Source organism: Prionailurus viverrinus, chromosome C1 (genome assembly GCF_022837055.1).
Source record: "Prionailurus viverrinus isolate Anna chromosome C1, UM_Priviv_1.0, whole genome shotgun sequence".
NCBI classification, from domain to species: domain Eukaryota; kingdom Metazoa; phylum Chordata; class Mammalia; order Carnivora; family Felidae; genus Prionailurus; species Prionailurus viverrinus.
This window is the reverse complement of record NC_062568.1, coordinates 126,361,483-126,383,507: the sequence shown is the minus strand read 5'-3', so window position 1 is coordinate 126,383,507 and position 22,025 is coordinate 126,361,483. Positions and strand designations below refer to the sequence as shown.

General features: G+C 34.1%; 1 protein-coding gene across 1 annotated transcript in view; it reads right to left on the bottom strand.

The window, feature by feature from the left end:
• Window positions 1-3,040: 3,040 nt before the first annotated feature.
• The window catches only part of COL11A1 (collagen type XI alpha 1 chain), a 182,563-nt gene continuing 163,578 nt past the window's right edge, over window positions 3,041-22,025 (bottom strand). Inside the window, exons 58-67 of the mRNA XM_047868859.1 lie at window positions 15,381-15,434; window positions 14,388-14,495; window positions 13,857-13,910; window positions 13,720-13,755; window positions 13,574-13,627; window positions 11,561-11,810; window positions 8,701-8,813; window positions 7,232-7,300; window positions 4,698-4,931; window positions 3,041-3,469 (exon numbers count right to left, since the gene is read on the bottom strand). Of these exons, the coding sequence (XP_047724815.1) occupies window positions 3,323-3,469; window positions 4,698-4,931; window positions 7,232-7,300; window positions 8,701-8,813; window positions 11,561-11,810; window positions 13,574-13,627; window positions 13,720-13,755; window positions 13,857-13,910; window positions 14,388-14,495; window positions 15,381-15,434 (1,119 nt within the window). The 3' untranslated portion in view covers window positions 3,041-3,322. The remainder of the gene's footprint in view (window positions 3,470-4,697; window positions 4,932-7,231; window positions 7,301-8,700; window positions 8,814-11,560; window positions 11,811-13,573; window positions 13,628-13,719; window positions 13,756-13,856; window positions 13,911-14,387; window positions 14,496-15,380; window positions 15,435-22,025) is intronic.

Genomic DNA, 22,025 nt, shown 5'->3' with positions numbered 1-22,025 from the left:
TTTCTCTTTGGCATTTTTTCTTATGTTGGGTGGTAAGGAAGAAGCCAGGAAGGAGGAAATTCAATTAGAGATTCATTTATTTAGAGTTTATTGAATAGGTTTACATGGTTGGGGTATAATTATACAGCTTTCGGTTAATATTCATGTATAGTTAATGCTAGTAATCCTGGTGTAGGAATGGCTTTCTGGAATAATCCTATCACCTACTGTGTTGTAACAAAAAGTGTGAGGACAGAGTTTGTATCATGGCATGCATGTATTTTATGGTGCCCAGAGCCTGAAATCTATTGGTAGTGGAGAGAAAACAAGGTATAAAATGTGCAGAATCAGAAGCTAGCTTGTGGAAAATACTCACAGATTTGTAGTGCACATATGAAATAAATGTATAGAGATTTTCTTAAATTAAAAAAAAAAAAAAACCTAGGGGCACCCTAGGTGGCTCAGTCAGGTGAGCATCTAACTTTGGCTCGGGTCATGAGCTTGCAGTTTGTGAGTTTGAGCCCTGCATCGGGCTTTGTGCTGACAGCTGAGATCCTGGAGCCTGCTTCTGATTCTGTGTCTCTCACTCACTCTCTCTGCCCCTCCCTCACTCTCTCTCTGTCTCAAAAATAAACATTAAAAATTTTTTTAATAAAAAAAATAACCTAAAAATTTTTAAATACTTACCAGTAACAAGATGTGAAATGGAAAGAAATAGCTCTAAGCTATTGATAATAAAAGTCATTTTTTAAGTTAGAGAAACATTCTTTCTATCGGAAATTAAATTATAAAATTCTCATATGAAGAGGCATTCAGAGATTGAAGCCAAAACATAAAGACATAGAATAAAAGTATTACAAAAGTAATTAATGAAAACATTGATTTTTTTTTCCATGTAGATTTTGTGATACTTTTGGTATGGGTCCATTTTTTAAGTTAATAAATTGTTGCAATACTTTTTTCATTCAAAATAGTAACTTCCGTAATGTTTTTTTGTATTTGTTATTTTGTATTTACATTTAAAGAGTAATGCCAAATTTCATGTGCATCCACTCATGCCAGGTTCCATCCAAGACGAATATTATTCTCCATAGTTTATCCATACTTGGGCCAAGAGTAGAATGTCATATTATATGCTTTTTCCCTTCCACTGAATTTCTTTTTGTTCAGATTAAATCAACTATAAAGGAGAGAAAAAACTCCAACGCTATGTGGAAGGCCATATCCAGATGTCAAGGCATAGAAAAGGATAGGGGATTCAGTTATTTATTCATTAATTCTACTGAGTGCCAAATTTGAGCCTGTTTCATTTAAATGGACAAATAATGCAGCTTCCCCAATGCATGTCAATATGCAAAATATTCTCTCCTATTGCCATATATTCATTAAATTGCCTGATGTATGGAGTTTCTCTTGATAAACATCATTACATATTACATATTATACACTTTGTGTATAATTTAGAGGCTGTATTTCAAACAAAAGATCTGGAAATATTTGTAGTGCTGACATTATGAACATATGTTTGAGACTTTGCAAAATGTTTAATTATGAAAAATATCTTTCTGAAATTTTAAGTATAACCTACCTTAATTTTGTAAACAGAGTATTCCTATGGGGTGTTTTTATTTTTGACATGTGGAGAATTTTAAACATTTGATCTCTGAAGGTTAATATTTGTTTCCAGAAGTGTAAAACTATTCTAATCTGTATGGTCAAGAAACAGAATCAAAACCTTTTCTGCAAGAGAGAGTAATTTGGAACCTATTTAAGAAAGAGAGTGACTAATCCAGGTAGACAAGACTTGAGTTTATTTATACGATTCATATCTCCCTTCTTTAAAGGACATTTACAAACTTGATTTCAAAAATAAAAGAATTTCTGAATGACAAGTGTTCACGTTTTAATTTCAATATTACAGGTATGCTCTTTTGTGATAAATTATCAGTTGAAAATGTTCCAGTGAAATCTGGTATCAATTAATTTAACACTTCATATAAGAAATAAAACATTTATTTTCAAGTCTTACATATATTAAAATAGATACAAAGTTCAATTTGTAATTTTTAAATTTTATTGCTATATCAAGCTAGCTACCTGGAAGAAAATACCTTAGTGGGGGAAAAAAAAAAGGTTTTGATTGTTTTAATAAGTATGACTTTTAAAACAAGCACTGTTAGTAACAGTCCACCCATATGTTATTTAGGAATTAGGCAGGTCAAATAATGTATATTATTTTGAAAGAAAAGGAATAGTAATTGTTGGATAGGTGCAGGAAAATAATATTTGAAGACTATAATATGCAGCTTGGAATCAAATTCAAGAAGTTGACTGATTAGAAATTATAACAATGAACAAATTCATAAATAATTGCTTAGTTCCCATCTTTTAATATTAATCTGCATGATTGAAGCACACTGAAACAATGAGATAAGGTCGTAAAAAAATTGTACACCTGATTGTTTAATGGAGGCATTGCTTTGTTAAAATAGCTTCTTATACATATTTTCCTGTCCAAAAATATAAACTTGCTTATTTTCCATATATACAAGTATCCTGTGAAATTCTGGACTCTGAAAAGAAAAAGGTTGAGGTGTAGCACTGAATAAAGCATTAAAATGCAATGGTATTTTTGGCTGAAATTCAGAAAAGTTACTGTCAGTAGAGAAGAGTTGATCCAAGTGTGCTTCCAAGAATCTTCTAGGTTTTTACCCCTAGGAGAAATTTGTTGGCGACATCAAATAATTGAACTCTTCAACATCAATATATACAAAGGCATTTTATTTTTAATCAACGAAAGGGACTTAGAGTCATCAGAAATTTCAACTTTATTTTTTCATAATACATATATTTATTGCCATGATAGTTCTGCAATTGTCATAAAATTAGAGTCAGATGGAATTCAGAGACACGTGCAAGTTTTGGAAATGGACACATAGATAACAGTATAGAACTGTACATAAAATAATTACAATTTATTAAACATACTTTTAGCACATCCTTGATGGATGGGAATGAGCACCATATCTTATGAATATATATTGTTCTGTTTTTTTTTTTCCTACAGCACCAAAGAAATCCAAATAGGAAAGGGAGAGATGAAAATTGGGAATCAAGAATAAGGCCTGTTTCCATCTCAGCCACACTCTTATATTTTATGATTTTCGAAGCTTTTGTCATGTGATTCTGCCCCCACAAGGGCATCGGGATTTCTAATTGGTACGTATATACGCAGCAAGTTGTTTTCTATACCATCCTTATTCAAAACTTGCATGTGGCATAAAATGGCTTGGTGGCACCAAGATATTTTTTCTGTTGATTTCAGATGTTCTTTGTCCTAATCTTAGCCAAGAAAACAAACAGGACCAACTTCAAATCCAAATTTCTGATTCTGATCACCAAAGTCATTGATCATTACATCAACGATAGGTACTTGATCAATTTTCGGTGTATTGATTTCAATCACAGTTTTTTCATAGCCTTTTCTGGACTGTAAAATTAAGCAGAAAGAAAAATTTATACAATCATTTCATGCTTTTAACATACATGCTTTTTTTTTCCTTAGCCTCTGAATGGAGGCAGGAGGGTAAGAAAGAAGAGAGTAAGAAGCAGATTTGCCATTATCTATGTTGTAATTAACTCTTGTTATCACTGATGTCATGTGTAGTTTTAAATTTTGAACGTTGACAGCTGCATTTAATATTTAGCTGTTACCACTCAACTATAATATTTGGATACACTGCATAGATGAAGAGAATCTTACTGAATTGATAAATACAGTTTAATTTGAAAACTGATGTTAGTATTGGGTTAGACTCCTACATAAGAATATATTCTTACCATTATAATCATACAATATATGCATATATATACACATGTGTGTGTGTCCATAAATATATGTCAAGGTTTCTAAAGAAAAATTTAAATACATTATAGAAATTATAGTACATAAGGTCAAAAGTCAAAGCATTTCTGCTGCTATATATTAATTTTATGAATGATTATCAGTACACTACTACTGGGAAATCCAAACACTTGCTACTTTTAATATGCTTTCTTTTCTTTAACCTGTGGGTACCATACTCACTTTGTTGAAGGCATGGACCTATTTATTTATAATTGTGACCTCTCTTTAGTCATCAGCTAAACCAAGTTTTTTTAGTGTGCTTTCTGTATCATTTTCTTAAATGGAACTCCCATTGTGTGAAAAGGATGGTTCCAGAGGATAGAAATCACAAAAATGATAGTAACTGCCTAACCTGGTATAACACAGTCCCAACAGACAAGCCCTTATGGACAAAATACAGGGGTAAGTATTAGCTATGGTGTAAATGGTATAATACTGATTCCTTTGTCATTTTAGAATCATGGATGAAGGAAGCAAATGAAATAAAGTTTTTTATTATTTTTATTTCAAGAATGACTAGATATAATAGTATTCAAATATCAGGAATAATTCCATACAAATAGCATATGACCTAAGATTACCTTCTGTTATGGCTTTTAAATATGTGCCTATACTTAAGTTTCAGAGTTTGTGTGTATGTATGTGAATATTAGTGGCTTCTAATATATCACATTTCAATATGCCAGTGTTAAGCATCAGATCTTAAAAACAACAGACATCCATTTCATGAGAGATTCCTGACTTAGGGCCAAGCTGAGATGGTTGCACACAGCCTCTCACCCTGTGAAAGAAGGCAAGTGATTATACTCACCGCACAGCCATCATATAGTGCTTTGATGAAAGGGTTGTTGTCATAGGACATCTCCTCATCATTGGATCCCAAAAACCGTAGTGCTTTGTCATAACTTCCTGATGACACATCATACCAGGCTGCTGACTGATGACAGGTGTAGGTGAAATTTTGCCGAGCAGAGGCAGTCAGCAGTTTCAGGAATGTCATTTGCACCATATTAATGGAATTTCCTTCAACATCTAAATAGGAAAGCTGGGAATAAAAGAATAAAAAGACAGACATAGGTTCTTTTACTTTTTTATGTTATAAAAGAATAAAATCACTGTCGACAGTGAACTGTGATCCCAGGAGCATGTGGATGAATCAACTGTCCCATTTTCACTTAGGGAATGAAAGTGGGCAAGGAGGGTCATAAGACCCAGGGACAGGATTTTATGAAATCACTATTGTACTCCCACCTGAGTTACTATGAGCACTACTTATCTTTGAAAAATATTCACTTTATTTCAATGCTTCATTTTCCTAACATTAAAAATTTCCAAAAGAAAAGCTTTTGTTTCCAAAAGATCTTTCATTATGTTTGTGTATCTTTTTATTTATTTGTTTTATTTTTTTAAAGTTTATTTATTTGAGAAAGATGAAGAGCGCACATGCATGAGCAGGAGAGGGCCAGAGAGAGAGGGAGAGAGAGAATCCTAAGCGGGCTCTGCACTGTCAGTACAGAACCTGAAGCAGGGCTCCAAGAATGAACCTGTGAGATCATGACCTGAGGTGAGATCAAGAGTCAGAGGCTTAACTGACACCCAGTCGCCCCTGTGTATATTTTTAAATTATATAATTGCAAAATAGTGAAACAATTAGAACTGAGGAATCTCGGTGCAATGGAAAGTTACCTATTTTTGTGTTTTTATTTCACCTACTCCTTTAAAAATTTCATAGTACAGCCACTAGACCCAAAGTTTTAAACATGTTTCTGCATTTTTTGACGCCATAGTTTTCTAAGATGTTTGGTCTTCTATTTCCAGCACAGATCTGCCTGTTTGTTCGTTCTTAGACAATGTACTTATTCATCACTGTGTCACCAGCACCAAGCATAATGCCCAAGACAACGCAAAAGAATATATGGTGAGTCAGTAAATACTTATTTTACATTTAGGGCAGGAAAGTAGTTTTAACTACAAATTATTAAAATCCTTTATTAAATTCATAAATGGTTTTATTGGGTAAAATTGAAAGACTGGCGTCAGCTGAACATAGATATTTTTAGAAAATTGAGTAGGAAATTTACCTAGGCTATGGATTAATGTGAAGGTAATTATCTATGGCTTGCTTCTTTTGTTGAATTTACTTAATCCTTACTGATTAACAGCTCAGATAATGAGAAGACTTGTTCAGTTGAAGGAAAAAAAAAAAAAAACCTTGGGAAATGAACAGTAAGGTAAACAAACCAAAACAACAAAAAATAACACCACACACACAGTTCTGTGTTATGTATTTTTAAATTCTACACAGGTAAGAATGTCACATGGATATTTAATATGTAACTTGAAGACCAAACTGAAGAATTATGTCAAGTGGAAAACTTCACTGAAGTTGTCAATTAACGTGTAGGTTTTACATAAGATGAATAACCATAAAATAGTCATCAATAGAAAATAATAGCTTCTTTTTAATTTTTTTTTTCAACGTTTATTTATTTTTGGGACAGAGAGACACAGAGCATGAACGGGGGAGGGGCAGAGAGAGAGGGAGACACAGAATCGGAAACAGGCTCCAGGCTCCGAGCCATCAGCCCAGAGCCTGATGCGGGGTTCGAACTCACGGACCGCGAGATCGTGACCTGGCTGAAGTCGGACGCTTAACCGACTGCGCCACCCAGGCGACCCAAAAATAATAGCTTCTTAAAGAACATTAAACAGTTGAATAATTATCGGGATAAGTGAAAAACTTTCACTTAAATACATTTATTACTATTTTGAATACACATGTATTTGTAAACAGCTTTTATAATATAAATTTAGTTTTGGCATCTAATCTTAAAATACCTGTAAAAATTATTAATAGTGAACTTTATTTCTAAATGTAACGATCAGAAAAAAAAACAAAAAACATTTCACCTTCCAAAAGTTTTTACTGAAATAGAGAATAAAAAAATAAATTAGGTTTCAAACAGAAAAAAAGATATAGCGTCTGAGACACTAAACACGTATTACATTCTCTATACCTGATATTTCTAACATAATTCATTTTTATGATGTCTATCAGGTACTTAATGAAATGCATACTTTATCTGATCATACTTATTGAATTTAGCATATTTCCATGTATTTTGATAGAAAACGTTTAGAAAAATTCTCTAAAATACAACTGTGGTCTAAGAGATATAGAAGGAGCAAACCAGAGACTATAAAGCAAACTATAGTTTGCTATAGTATAGCAAACTATACTAAATAGTATAACTCAGACTTTCACAGTCAGGGTCTAAGATATATAATTTGAGCTTCATTTATGAAGTTTAAGATAAACCATTTCATGTTGAGGTAATAACATACCAGTTTTCCTCTCTTAAATTCACTAAACCAGCTTCCTGGTTTCTCCTTTGGCCACGATGATATTCTTACCTGTTGCAAAGGAACAGGAAAATTAGAAAGTAGGTAAAAATTATGAACAGTATTGTTTATGTATGCATCAGTAATTTTCTGTAAGACTAAGATGCCAAAGAAGTTTTAAAATGGTCTATCCTGAATTATAGAAAATGAGATAAACAGCAAAATTTGAGATATATCCTGTGACTTCCCACTTAGTAAAGATTGAGTCATTTTCTTCCTGTTTTCTTTAATTGCTCAAAAAGAAGAAGGGGGGGGGGTGGAGAACAACCTGCTGATGGCATACTAAGGGCTGTAGGGGACAAAGGTGGAACTCAGAAGCAACCCCCTGTAAAGGAACCCCTCACAATACCAGTCGAAATCAGTCATCAAGACAGATCCCATCAGTATTTCATAGCCAAGGGAAGCATCCTGAAAGTATTCAGCCAGTAACTAAGGGTGGCATGGAAAAGTCATTGCAGGAAGCAAGCGTAATCATCTCCTGCTGGGAAGAATGTTTAGAACCCTTTATGGATCTGCATTTATTGTTTTGCTTTGCAAGATCAGCAAAATGTAACAGTATATAAGGCTTCACTACAGGGAATTTGAGTTATCAGTGTAAAGAGAGGCATTTCCACGTTCCCTTATTTCTTTGGCAGCTACAGGAACTTTTATTATGCTTTGCTGCCAAGTTTGGATGGGAAACAGAAGTTGCTTTGTCTCCTGCTCCTACTACCTAACCTTTACTGGAGAACTTAACTTCCCTCCTAAAGAGATTAGCCACACTTAAAGCTACTTGTCTTGCCCTAAGGAGGTTCTGTGCCTCTGTATGCCCATACCATTTACTAAGAATGTGATTTATTAAAAGAATACAAATAAAGGCAACATTTACCACCAGAAACTGTTTGAAGAATACAATTATGCTAGTGAAAAACCTTTCCCTATATTAGTAATTTGCCTTTAGCTCAAATATATTGATACTGCTAGGTGAAAATCAAGAAATCTGTTTGAAGAGACAAAACATTTAAAAAGTACGCAAATGTAGACAATATTCTTATGTAAACGATTATAAATTGTGTATTCTGAACATCATATACAGCTGTGAGTTCTGTCGTGTCATTGGAATGAAGAGTACTATACATGCACTAAAATTTAAGCATCAGCTGTGCTGTGTCATGGAAAACCATAGAATTTTAGAGCACAAGCAGGTGCATAAAGAATACATCTGGGTAAAAAAATAAAGGAGAGAAGTATTTGTTAACTCTGTGCATCACTTTGGTGTCTTATTCATGTTTATGCAAATGAAATGCTCTAATTACCCTGTAAGAAAAGCAGATAAATGAAAATATGACAGTATAATTTTCCTGTTTAGTTCAATATTGCAAAAACATGGCAGGAACTGTCAACAATCACCACCAAAACAGACTGGTACTTACTCCCTCAGATTTTTTGTCTGGATAAATGCAAGTCTCGCCACCAGACGTGAAATTACAGTAAACTTTGAAGGAATCTCCTGAGCAACCTTGGTTGGGATCAATCCAGTATTCACCTAGAAGTAGGAAAAAATATGTCATGTTAAAATACATTTAAATAAAAAATTGATTGCATGGTATACACATTTTATTAGAAGAATAAAGAAAAATTAATATTGATGGATCTTTTCCTACAAGAATCCCTTTTATGTTTTTGGTCAAATTGGGATAGGAGTTCAGATAGTTAAAGAGTGACCCTTTGTCTTGTCTGCATCAAAGCTTTACCCATGTACTTCGCCTGGAACACTCTTATTTCTAGCCTGCCTATTACTTTTAGGTTTCAGCTTAAATGTCACCTCCTCAAATATTAACATTTAATTATCCACTATCATAAATTACATGCATTTGGAATCAGAGAAACTTAACCCTAAATCCTATATGTATTATTTACTACTTAAGTAATCTGAGTATAATAATCATTATATTTTCCCTTGGTTTATTCATTTGTAACAATGGAGATGGTGGAATCTACTTAGCCTTAAGAATCATTTCTTGCATTACTTTAAAAAAAATTTTGGGGGGTGCCTAGGTGGTTCAGTCAGTTGAGCGTCTGACTTCGGCTTAGGTCATGATCTCATGGTTCTTGGATTTGAGCCCCTCATTGGGCTCTGTGCTGACAGCTCAGAGCCTGCTTCAGATTCTGTCTGCCTCTTTATGCTTCTCCCCTGCTTGCACTCTGTCTCTCTGTTTCTATCTCAAAAATAATAAACACAGAATCCAAAGCAGGTTCTAGAATCTGAGCTGTCAGCACAGAGCCTGACATAGGGCTCAAACTCATGAACTGCGAGATCATGACCTGAGCTGAAGTCAGACGCTTAACTGACTGAGTCACCCAGGTGCCCCTATAATTTTGAATTCTGTGGTAAGCATTTTTTCTCTTGATTTATTCGGTTAATATTGTCATTAAATTTCCTTCAGATAACATAATAATAGCTTAATTACTAAGATACATCTGTTCAGTAAATGCAGTATACTCTGGAAACCATGTCCAGTTTACCTCTAATTTATTCATCTCCTATTTTTACTGTCAAATCCCTAAATCAAGTCACCATAAATTTCTTTCTTAGATTAAACCAACAGCTCTTTAACTAGCTTCCTTTGATTTCACCTTGCTTCCTTCCAAATTACTTCAAGTCATTTTTCACTTTCCTCACTATTTTTTAGCCATAGAGACCTTTCAGTTCCTTGAAGGCACCAAGATCTTGGCCTCTTTAAACCTATCAAATGACCCATATCCTCTGCCTGAAATACCCTTTTGATTCTTTGCATGACTGGCTACCTCTTTAAGGTTTCAGCTGAAATGTCACCTCCTCAAATATTAACATCCTTTACACAAAATGGATCATCCTTACCTTATCTAAATACTCATTTTTTCCCACAGTATCTGTCATAATATGCTATTGTTAATACTTACACCTTTCCTGTCTCCTTCATTTGATAATAGTAGCTCAAGGGCATTATTTCTTCTGTGTGTCTACAAATCTCTGCCTGAAGAACAGTGCCTGGCACTGCTAAGTCAGTTAATTAATATTTAGTGGCAATTAATTAACCCATTAAGGAATTAATAACGCTGATCATTATATGGAAACCATGGGGAGCTGTGGTCCACAATGAGCTTTCCATTCCCAAATTCACAAAAATTTTTCTTGACTGCTCAGGTTCTAATTAATCATATTTGTTTTATTTGTGTTGTAATCTTTTACATTTGAACTTCAATTATGTATGATTGTCTCAGCAAGAGCAGAAGTCTGAGTCATTCTCTTTAAAATTACTGAATTACTATTGAACTAAACATATCTTTTCCAAATAAACATTATAAATTTGAAAACCTTGGACATTAGTTTGAATGGAGTCCTTAATAGCTACCTGTGTTTGAGTGTTAACAGGCTATGCTTGATTAAGATAGGAAGATTTTATGACATTTTCCTTTATGGTGGTGGCTGTTTCTGAATCACATTAAACTTTTCCCTCTGTACTGACTTATTTATATCTCAGTTATAACATTCTTATATGATTGATAGTGCAAAATAATATTGCCCCAAGAGTAAAAAGAGTGACAAAATATTTCCATATAAAGTGGGAGATTTAAGATCACATAAATATCTGCCCCTTGTTAGGTTAGTAATTGTGTGAGTTTATTAACTAACTCATGATACTTGAAACTGTTTCCTTCTCAGGAAGGGTATGATAAGGTTTATGTTAAACAATAGGTATAATAAATTATCCTGATTATTATTAGAAATGAATTGCTCACAGTTCTGATTATTTGTGGATCAATGACATAAATTTTTGCCCCAAGCTACTATGCTAAGTCTTAAATATTCTGTTCACCAAATTATTATTAAACTGATAGGTAAAATATGATTCAGTTATGCTATTAATCATGTTAACTTCATATCAAGGTAAAATAAGTTCGGTTACAGGATATAAATATATACTAATGTGTACACATGTGTGCACACATAAAACCCATTCTATGATAGTTATTACAGGGAAAAAATGCATTTGTGTTCTATAATTGTCCCAAAATGATCTTGTCATAATTTAATGAAACCTTATGTAAGCAGGTAAGGATTTTCTGAAGCAGTTCTTGAATTACACAGTATAAAGGACTTTTTCTGTTTACAAGACTGGAATTAATAATCATTTACTTTAGTTTATTTAGAGTCTATATCAAACATTTAACTAGAAGTAATGGGCTGACCATGCACCTCCATAACTTAGAGGCTCAGTCCCTTTGCTGTGACATGTATTATTAACATACCATCTGGGAAGTCAGGATGGCTGAGTTGCAGGTCTTTGCACGTTCGAGCTGGGTTAGTCTGCGTACCCATGGGAAACTTCATATGTTCGATGTCTTGTTTCAGGGAGTTGAGGGAACCAAATATTTCCTCCATTCCATCTGAGTAGTCAAGAATATTATCACCTGCATCTGCTTGCATGTTTTCGGCATGTCTTCTTGTTTTTTTGGGTGACAAGATTGGTAAAGGCTGAATGACTTCTCCAGGTGGACCCTGTGAAAGAGATAATGTGCATGTAACTGCTTCCTAAGGTAAAATATTCTGCATAATTATTACTGATGAGGTCATTATTATGAGAAATTATAGTTGGTTTAGCTTTTCAATGTTTTCCCTACTTTCAATATTTTCTCTAATTGTTACTACATATACATACACATGTTATAAATATTTATATAGAAACTGTGTTAAGTTCTTTTAAGAAGAATCTAGTGGAGATACTGAGGTAGACACACAAATCAGATGATTTCTGGAACTTCTTTTATTTTCCTTTTCTTTTTCCTTCCCTTCCCTTTCCCTTTCCTTTCTTCCTAGAGAGACAGAGACAGCACAAACAGGGGAGAAGCAGAAGGAGAGGGAGAGACAGGATCTCAAGCAGTCTCTGCACTATGCAGATCCTGACACAGAGCTCGAAGTCATGAACCGTTAAATCATGACCTAAGTCAGATGCTTAAGTGACTGAGCTGCCTAAGTGCCCCTGGACCTTTCTCTATATAAGTAGTGTAACCCAGTTTTGTGTGGATATATTGTATGTAACTTTCTTATTTATTAATTAGTCCTTATTTACATGTCCTGTCTCCACAACTAGATTTTAGTCTCTGAAGATTAAAATACCATTTTAAGGTTCTTAACCTACCTAATGAGTTGTCTATTGTGCTTGATAATAATTTATATTATGAAACATTAAACTTCTAAATATACACATTAATTTGCTTCAAATACAACTTAAAACTGTATAAATTAAAAAAAATAAATGCAGAGATTTGAATTTGCATATGTGTAAAAGGAGAACTATACCAAATAGTTCAATCCATGTTGTTATGATTGTGTCCCACAAAATTCATAGGTAGAAGCTATCAGCCTCAGTACTTAGAATAAGATCTTATTTTGAAATGGGGTCACTGTGGATATAATCAGTTAAGTAAATGTAAGGGCACTGGGTGGGGGGTATCCACCAATGGGAAAACATCCAATATGACTGGTGTCCCTGTAAAAGGAGGAAATTTGGGTGCAGAGACACACATAGAATTTGAAGGGAAAAGATAGGAGAAGACAGCTATCTATGAGCCAAGGACAGGGCCATGGAACAGACCTTCCTCCACAGCCCTCAGAAGGACCTAATTCTGCCCACACTCTGATCTAGGATTTGTGGCCTCTAGAATTTGTTAGAGAATACATTTCTATTATTTAAGCCCCCTATTTGTGGTGCCTCTCATGGCAGCCCTAGTAAACTAATACACATATAGTTTGGAAACAAACTCAAGAGAGGAGACTAATGTTTTTTCACATGGATCTATCACTTAGTAGTTATATGGAGCCTGGAAAATGTCAGCATTAATAAATGTTAGAAATTATTATTGCTTTTATGATCATTATATACAGTAGGGAAAAAATGCAAAATATCTGAACTTTTCCTAGTGTGGTCAGATACACACACACACATATATGTATGTATGTATATGTATGTATGTATTTTTATGGCCTACAGTCAGTTGCTTTCATAAAAACATGACATTAAAAAGTATATAATTTTCGTGAAAAATAAATACAAACAAGATTATCATACAGTTAATGCATCAATTAAAAGACACACCTTGGCATGTGGATCTGATTATGTAATTAATGGAGTTGCTGTTTCCTAGAAAAATCACCACTTTGACAGAATGTCTTTTTTTGTCCTTCTTACAAATTTGGAGAAATCACTGGCAGTCTTAGGATGTGAACAGACCTAAACATCACTTTTGTTCCCATGCACTTACCGGGGGCCCAGGAGGCCCTGGAAGACCACTGTCGCCCTTCTGGCCAGCAGGTCCCTGTTAGGAACAAAAGGAACAAGATAAACAGAGAACAAGGCATTTGACTAGGCTTCACTGAACAATCAAAGTCCAAAGGGAGAAGTACTTACGGTAGAGCCTTTGGTACCCTTTGGACCTTGAGGACCCTAGACAAAATGCAAAGGCAAAAGTACAGATAAAAATCTGGAGAAATCATGACTCTTTTGGTGTAAGTTTCCTTTACAAAATTCTTTTGTCTCGCACTTACCGGTAAGCCTGGAGGACCAGGGGGACCTATGGGACCAGCAGGACCTGGAATCCCCTGTAAAGAGAATCATCCAAATTAGAGTTTTCCTCAGCTATGCTACTCTCTATATTGCAGGACAACATACACTGAAAACTTAGATTATGCAAAAGTATATAAGAATAACCTGAAATTTTCCATTGTGAACCTAAGAAATAACTTTTGTAAGATAATCTGTATTTTTTTCCCGTTTGCTTCAATGTCTCTATGTTTAGACTTATGTAGCCTTCAGAATAATGATTTGTATGTTTTGGTGATTCAATAAATTGCTGTGTAATTAACTATTGAACTGTAATCTTTATGATTTCCAACTTGACATATTTTTAAATTATTACTTTAAGGTTAAATAAATTTCTTTTTGAAAACACCATTGACTTAAAGAGGTTAAAGATGCTCTAAATCACCCTGCTGGTCACGTTTAATGGAATGTGCACAGGTGTGCGTGCGTGTGTGTGTTTGGAAAGGAGCAGGAGAATACTTTATATCTTTACTCACTCCATCCCCCTTTGCTCCTGGAGATCCTTGAGTTCCAGGGAGTCCTCTGTCACCCTTTTCACCTTGTTCTCCTGGAGGACCAATCAGGCCAATTAAACCAGGATGTCCCTTTAGAAGGCAGAGAAAAGAAATTTGACCATATGTAAATTACAACCATATATTAAATTATAGTCATAAAGTAATTGCACACTAATTTTATGGAACATAAAAGTAAAAAAAAAAAAGATAAAAACTTTAACCCTTTCTGAATTATATATAGGATTAAGAACCTCTTTCCTCTTACCTAACAGGATCGTTTACGCTTACATTAAGTGAATCTTTTGTTTATAGAGAGAAGTATTAGGGAACAAAATGCTTTCTAAAAGAATCATCTTCAGTGTTTCATTTACTGAAAAGTAATTCCCTAAAAGACCAATAATGACCATATTGATCAAATAAACTGAAAATTCATTATTTTAATAAGCATGATATTTTATATGATATGATTTCTATCCTTCAGAGACTCTGTGGTCTTTAAGAGACATTTGGAGATTTAAAAATGACCCAAAAAAAATTAACGCCATTATAAAAAGGCTTATTTTCCTTATTTGGTGCAACTCTGTGTCCTTTCTGGAAGATCAAATTACTATTTCAAAAGTATTCTAGTTTAAATTTGTTATTTTCATGTTTAAAAACATAAAATGGGCATTTTGTTATTCCATCTGTTTATTTTCTGAAGAGTTATTTTAGTATAACCATATGCTTTCTCCATATGGCTCCTACAAGGGGACATTGAGAAAATATAACAATGGATTTGAATACATTTTTCACTATGACTTTGTATCTTTTCTCTTCTCTAAATTCATCTGGGAAGCAGAGGATTGGAAGCTTTTGCCTTGGTTAAAAGGACAAAGATATTCTTTGAAATTTCCTTTTGAATGATTCTAATCTGCAAAATTATTGTCTCTGCTGTTAGCATATCAAAATTGTAATAACACATGCTTTTATTCTCACCTTCTCACCCTTGGAACCGGGGTCACCTTTGAGACCAGGTAAGCCAGGAGGTCCCTAAATAATGAGAAATAATAAACATACATAAAGTAGGCATGAATTAGAGAATCCTATTACTATGCATAGGGCAAGTTTGGTTTTGGTAATATGACAGAGTTCAAAAATAATTAGCAATGCTTAAGGTTTATTTATCAGAATTCTAAATAATTTTGTTTAAAATTCCATGGCTTGATATTTAACTTAACATTGGTTACATAAATATGCAGTTAGAAATAAGACTTGGTTTACATGGACTTACAACAGAAAAAGAATAAATTTTTAAACACACTAATTTTAGAAGAAGGGATTTCCAAAGTACACGTCGATTCAATAAAATATTTTGGTGCTAAGCTCAAATAAATTACAATATTTCCTAGAAACTTAAAAAAAAACTCAATAAATTTTTGACAGTCAAATGACATTTGATAACCACTTTTCCTAAGCAAACTCCTAAGATAGTATTTTTAACTATAATTCCTGAAAAATCTTTTCAAAAATATTTTTAATGTTGATTTATTTTGTGAGAGAGATAGAAAGAGCACGCACGCGCGCACAAATAGGGGAGGGGCAGAGAGCGAGGGAGACACAGAATCCAAAGTAGGCACAGCCCAAGGTGGGGCTTGACTCATGAACCAGAAGATCATGACCTGAGCTGAAGCCGGATGCTTAACCGACTGAGCCACCCAGGCACTACAATTAAATCTGCAAATCATTTAAATAAAAGATTCTGGGATGCCTAAGTGGCTCAGTTGGTTAAGTATTCGACTTCGGCTCAGGTCATGATCTCATGGTTCATGGGTTTGAGCCCTGCAGCAGGCTCTGTGCTGAGAGCTCAGAGCCTGGATCCTGCTTCAGATTCTTTGTCTCCCTCTTTCTCTGCTCCTCCCCTGCTCCTGCTCTTTCTGTCTCTGAAAAATAAATAAACATTTTTTAAAAAGTGATTTGTAAATTTAATAATAAGGTAAATAATTTTTCTCATATAATTATCTCTATCCTAATAAATTTTTATGGTCCAAGGATAAGGTACTTATCTATTTTGCTAAATTGTATTTTTATGAAATTATGGCATGACCTCAACAACTAACCCTGACCCTACCCATGGAAATATTCATATTGATTACTTAAACTTAAAAAAAAATTTTTTAATATTTGTTTAATTTTGAGAGAGAAACAGAGTGCGAGCAGGGAAGGGGCAGAGAGAGAGAGAGGGAAACAGAATCCAAAGCAGGCTCCAGGCTCTGAGCTCTCAGCATAGAGCCCCATGTGGGGCTCGAACTCAGGAACCACGAGATCATGACCTGAGCTGAAGTTGGACACTTAAGAGCCACCCAGGCGCCCCACAAACTTTTTAATACAAAAGTCAGGGTACTCTATATTGAGGACAACACAAAATATCCTTGTCCTGAAATTAATGACAAATGAAATGATGCAGGCAAGAGATTCTGTCAGAAGAAGTGTAACTGACACTAAAAGATGGTTAGTATGTGATTGATGAAATCAGAGCCAAGATAATGTTACAAAATGTAGGTCACAACTGCCTGCAACAGAAAGGCATTGGTGGGGGAGAGGGGGGAAGCAAAATATTCATACAGTTTCTCTATAAATAGAATTATTCATATTGGACTGAATTTTAGAATTATAATTTTAATAATGATTTAACATAGTACTTAGCAAACTGTTTTAACTTGTAACAAGCTATACCAGGAGTGTTCACAATTGTATCTTCTTCAAGCCTACCATGAGTGATTTTTTCCTTTCTCTACAGACACTGCTTTGGTGTGAAAAAAAATGTGCCAGTCTATAACTTTTGTGAATTTAAAGTATTAAGAGCGATGGATCTGATCCAAGTAGTATGATGTAATATAAAAAGTATGGGCTCAGAATAGGATAGACTTGGGATAGAAGCCAGCCTCTCTTATTAGCAATTTAAATTAGCTAACGAAAGAGAGCTTCAGTTTTCTCATCTATAGATTGAGGATTATAATTCCTGTCTCACGAGATCAAGTAGATGAGCCTTTTCCATTCCTTAGTTTCTCACATCTATATCTTAAACTGAAATCCTGATCATCAGGAGAAAGTAAGAATAGCTTTGGTATCAATTAGTACTATGTAACAATAGTATTTGGGGCTACTTAAATATATTTAATTTGTTTTAATGCATGAACAAATCTGAAATTCTGTAAGTATTGATATAAAAGTGGGAAATTTCTCTACATCATTCCATTAACAATAGATAAAAATCATTTTCATATAAGATATGTGCTATTTTAAATGTGAATGTGTCTAATAATATTCTTCAAAGAGAAAATTATTAATCCTCAGACATAAATTTAAATTAGTTCAGTTTAGAATCTATTTTGTATAAAAATAACCATGCCACTTTGTTAAATCTCTGACAGACAAATGTAGATCACAAAGAAATTATATTCACGTATATTCTAAGGCTGGGTTTGAAAACCTAACTTTCACCTCAGTCACTAACACCCTATCATAATGGATATCAAAGTGTGACCTCAGACCAGCATCATTAGCATCATCTGTGAACTTATGAGTAAAGCCAATTCTTAGGCCTCATCCAGACCAGCTAAATCTGAAATGCTGGAGTGAAGAGACCAGCAGTCTGTTTCATAGGTTTGATACTCATTAAGGTTTGAGAGACTTGGCTCCGTGGCATTAGGTCCCAAATTGAGTTAAATCAATATGCAAATCAGAACAGCATAAAAAATCTCATTTATGTTAAAAGCAATACCTATTTAGTTCTACTAGTTTACTATTTTTTAAAGTAAGGTAATATATTTCATATCTACTATTTTCTGATCTTATCAGAAATGCATGATGAATCATCAGTAGGGAAAATAATGTTGCCCAATAGCACATTTTAAAAGGAATAATATAAATGAGTAATGGAAACTCTCAGAATTTCTTGAGACCATGTTATCATCAGGATAAATGCCAAAGACTCTATATGTTAGAAAAAAGTGGCATAAAAAGTATGAAAAAAAATAGTTCTGATAAAAATGTAACTGCATGAAAGAACCATATACTCATACCAGTAGCAGAAACCCTTTAAGAATACTGGTTAAAACTGACGTATGTCAAAGTAAAAACATTCTCTAGATTGAAAAGATAAAACTCTGCAGCGGCCAGATTTTTTTCTTTCTTCACTTCTCATTTTACATTCAAACTGTTTTAGGCATGTGATACACTTTACAGAAATTTTGCTTTAAGTGGGAGAACTGACAGATGCTGCATGCTGAATATCAATATTCTTATTTTTCTTCTTTCCAAGATTCTGTTTAAGTTAGTTAACATATAGTGTAGTATTGGTCTCAGGAGTAAAATTTAGTGATTCATCACTTAAATACAACACCCAGTACTAATCCTAACAAGTGACTTCCTTAAAATGCTTCCTACCCATTTAGCCCATCCCACCACCCTCCTCCCCTCTAGCAACCCTCAGTTTGATCTCTATAGTTTAGAGTCTCTTACAGTTGCTTTCCTCTCTGTTTTTATCTTATTTTTCCTTCCCTTCCCCTAGGTTCATCTCTTTTGCTTAAGTTTCACATATGAATGAAATCATGACATTCGTCTTTCTCTGACTGATATCACTTAGCACAATACACTCTAGTTCCATCCACATCATTACAAATGGCAAGATTTCATTCTTTTTGATGGCTGAGTAATATCCCATTGTATGTATGTGTGTGTGTATGCACACACACATACATACATACATACTAGTTCTTCTTTGTCCATTTATCAGTGAATGGACATTCAGGCTCTTTCCATAATTTGGCTATCGTTAATAGTGCTGCTCTAAACATTGGGGCACATGTGCCCCTTCAAATTAGCATTTTTGTATCCTTTGGATAAATACCTAGTAATGCAATTTCTGGATCATAGGGTGGTTCTATCTTCAACTATCTGAGGGCCTCCACACTGTTTTCGAGAGTGGCTATACCAGTTTGAATTCCCACCAGCAGTGCAAGAGGTTTCCCCTTTCTCTACAATGGATATCAATATTCTAATCACTGCTTCATTCAGAGTCTCAAGTCTAACCACCCTTTAGTTGAGTAATCTTGGATCTATTACTTATTATCTCTGAGCTTCATTTATGAAAGTACTCTAATAGTCATAACTGTGTCATAATATAATAAAAAGCAGACCTGCAAAATTACTGTATAGTGAATTATAACATACATATTAATTACTGATATTTGTTTTTTTTTATATTACAGTTATCAATCAGCCCTCTCACCACATTCTAGTAGTATAAGCTAAAATGACAAAAAAGAAAGAAGAGGAGGAGGAGGAGGAAGAGGAGGAGTATTGGAATTCTAATTATTCAGGCTTAATGAGAAATATACTAGACATTATTTGTGTTTACAATGCATCTTTCTTTCTTTTCAAATTTTAGAGACAGAGTGCAAGCATGGAATGAGGCAGAAGGAGGGAGGGAGGGAGGGAGGGAGGGATGGAGGGAGGGAGGGAGAGAGAGAGAGAGAGAGAGAGAGAGAGAGAGAGAATCCTAAGCAGGTTCCATGCTCGGTGCAGAGCCCGACATGGGGATTGATATCATGACACTGGGATCATGACCTGAGCCAAAATCAAGAGTCAGATGCCCAAATGACTGAGCCACCCTGGGGCCCTATAATGCATTTTAAATCATTTCTATAAATGTACATAAAGGAGTTAGAGGAAATGAGTATTAATTCCTAGAAGCTAATAATTTCGTATGAACTTGCAAACTTTATCTGAGGACACATTTACCAAGAAAAATCAGTTTCTTAACATTTTCATCAGTTGGAAATAGAAATTGGTAACGTTATGCTATTGATAGCAGTTATAAATAACCCTCCAAACTTGGGACATATCAAAAATATCAATTCTTCACATAAAAAGATTATTCCAAGTACATATTTTCTATTTCTTATTTAGGATATTGTAAATTGAGAAACCCTAGGGAAATACATAATTCATAAGTTATAAAGTGAAAAGGAAAACAGGGATGATACATTCTTAAGTGCCTAGAATATACAATCAAACATTTTCCCCTGCAGTATTATATGCTTTACAGGATATTTGCTTTGATATGCATCTCAAAACTCTAGTGCATTGATGTTGAAAGAAACTGCAGATCTTGCACTTTATTTAGAATGTCATATTGTGAAAGAATGTTTAATTTGGTAAAAAGCAAATGCTTTGCTGTTTAAACCTGTTTAATCATTATGGAATACTACACATCTCAACCCTATTTACAGATAGTTTAGATGTAGCATTAAAAAACAAACAAACTGCAATTCAGTAAGCCATCTACCATTTTTTCAGGCATTTGTGGTTTGAAATAATGCTGTCAGATATTTTATATTTATCAGTATGTGAAAAGAAGGAACGTATGATTATACTGTGGTAATTTTTCATCTCTTTTTTAGCTATTTTGGAACAAATAGGTTCATCTAATAAAAGAACATGAAATAAAGTGAAAGCTCAAAACTAAAACAGATGCTAATCTGACCTTCAAAACATAAAAATTAGTTTAAAATTATGAAATCCTGTTAATTTTGACTGTACATGCAGAGAAGAGAACGTAGCCACAATTTCTGTTCTCTTTAAAACACTGTTTTATTCCATTTAGTTTTTGTTGACTACATACTCAAAAAATCATTGATTCAAATTAAAAAAACCCTCAAATAAAATTCTTATATAATCTCATCATTGTCCTTAGCTTTCTGTTAGCGCTCATATGTACTAGTCTATCCTCTCAGTTCCATATGGTGATTCTAATTATATATGCACATAAAATTCATGCATATATAGAAGTTTAATTTTTACCCTGAGAAATGTCTAACTTTGAAAGTCAAAAATATATACTGTACCTTATCTAAACTCTAGTATATCTAATTACACAGAGGGGGCAAACACCAAACATATTATCATCTTAAAACTTTTAGAAGATGTTTCATTCCTGCCCCAAAGAATTTCCACTCCAAAGGTTGATATAAAATTGTATATAAAAGACCTATAAAATATCTTGGCAAGTAACAGTAAGTGTATAAGTAAGTGTATAAATACTCTGATAAAACAAAAGCCAGAGAAAACAAAACAGCACCCACACTGCTCCGTTAGATAGAGTGCAACTGTCTAACTGGGTAGCTGCCTGTCCTGAATGATAAAAGCAGAGCAAGTTGTACTTACTGAATAGAATAGCGAAGTAGCATTTAAAAATTGGGGAAAGGGGATTGTCGTGGTTTTGTTTGACTAGTGGACCCTACAGCAGGAAGTTTCAGGCAGCTTCTAGAAGAGGAAAAGAGACCCAAAGGGTAGCTGCAGAAATGCAATGATAACAGACTTCTGAAATTTGTGTAGACGTGGATGTGGGTGTGAATATATTTATAATTATAATGAGGAGAAAACACATTATGGAGGAAATATTCACATGAATTTCACATGGATTAATTTCAGAGACTAATGCCAATTTGTATGGGTTTTAAGACGTCTCTTGTTTTTACCTCCCACATTTTTAAGCCTCCCAGACACATTTAAACCCCTCTCGTCCTTATTTAATAATCTTACTATATTTCCTATGAGGGAAAGGTCCCCAGAGGAGAT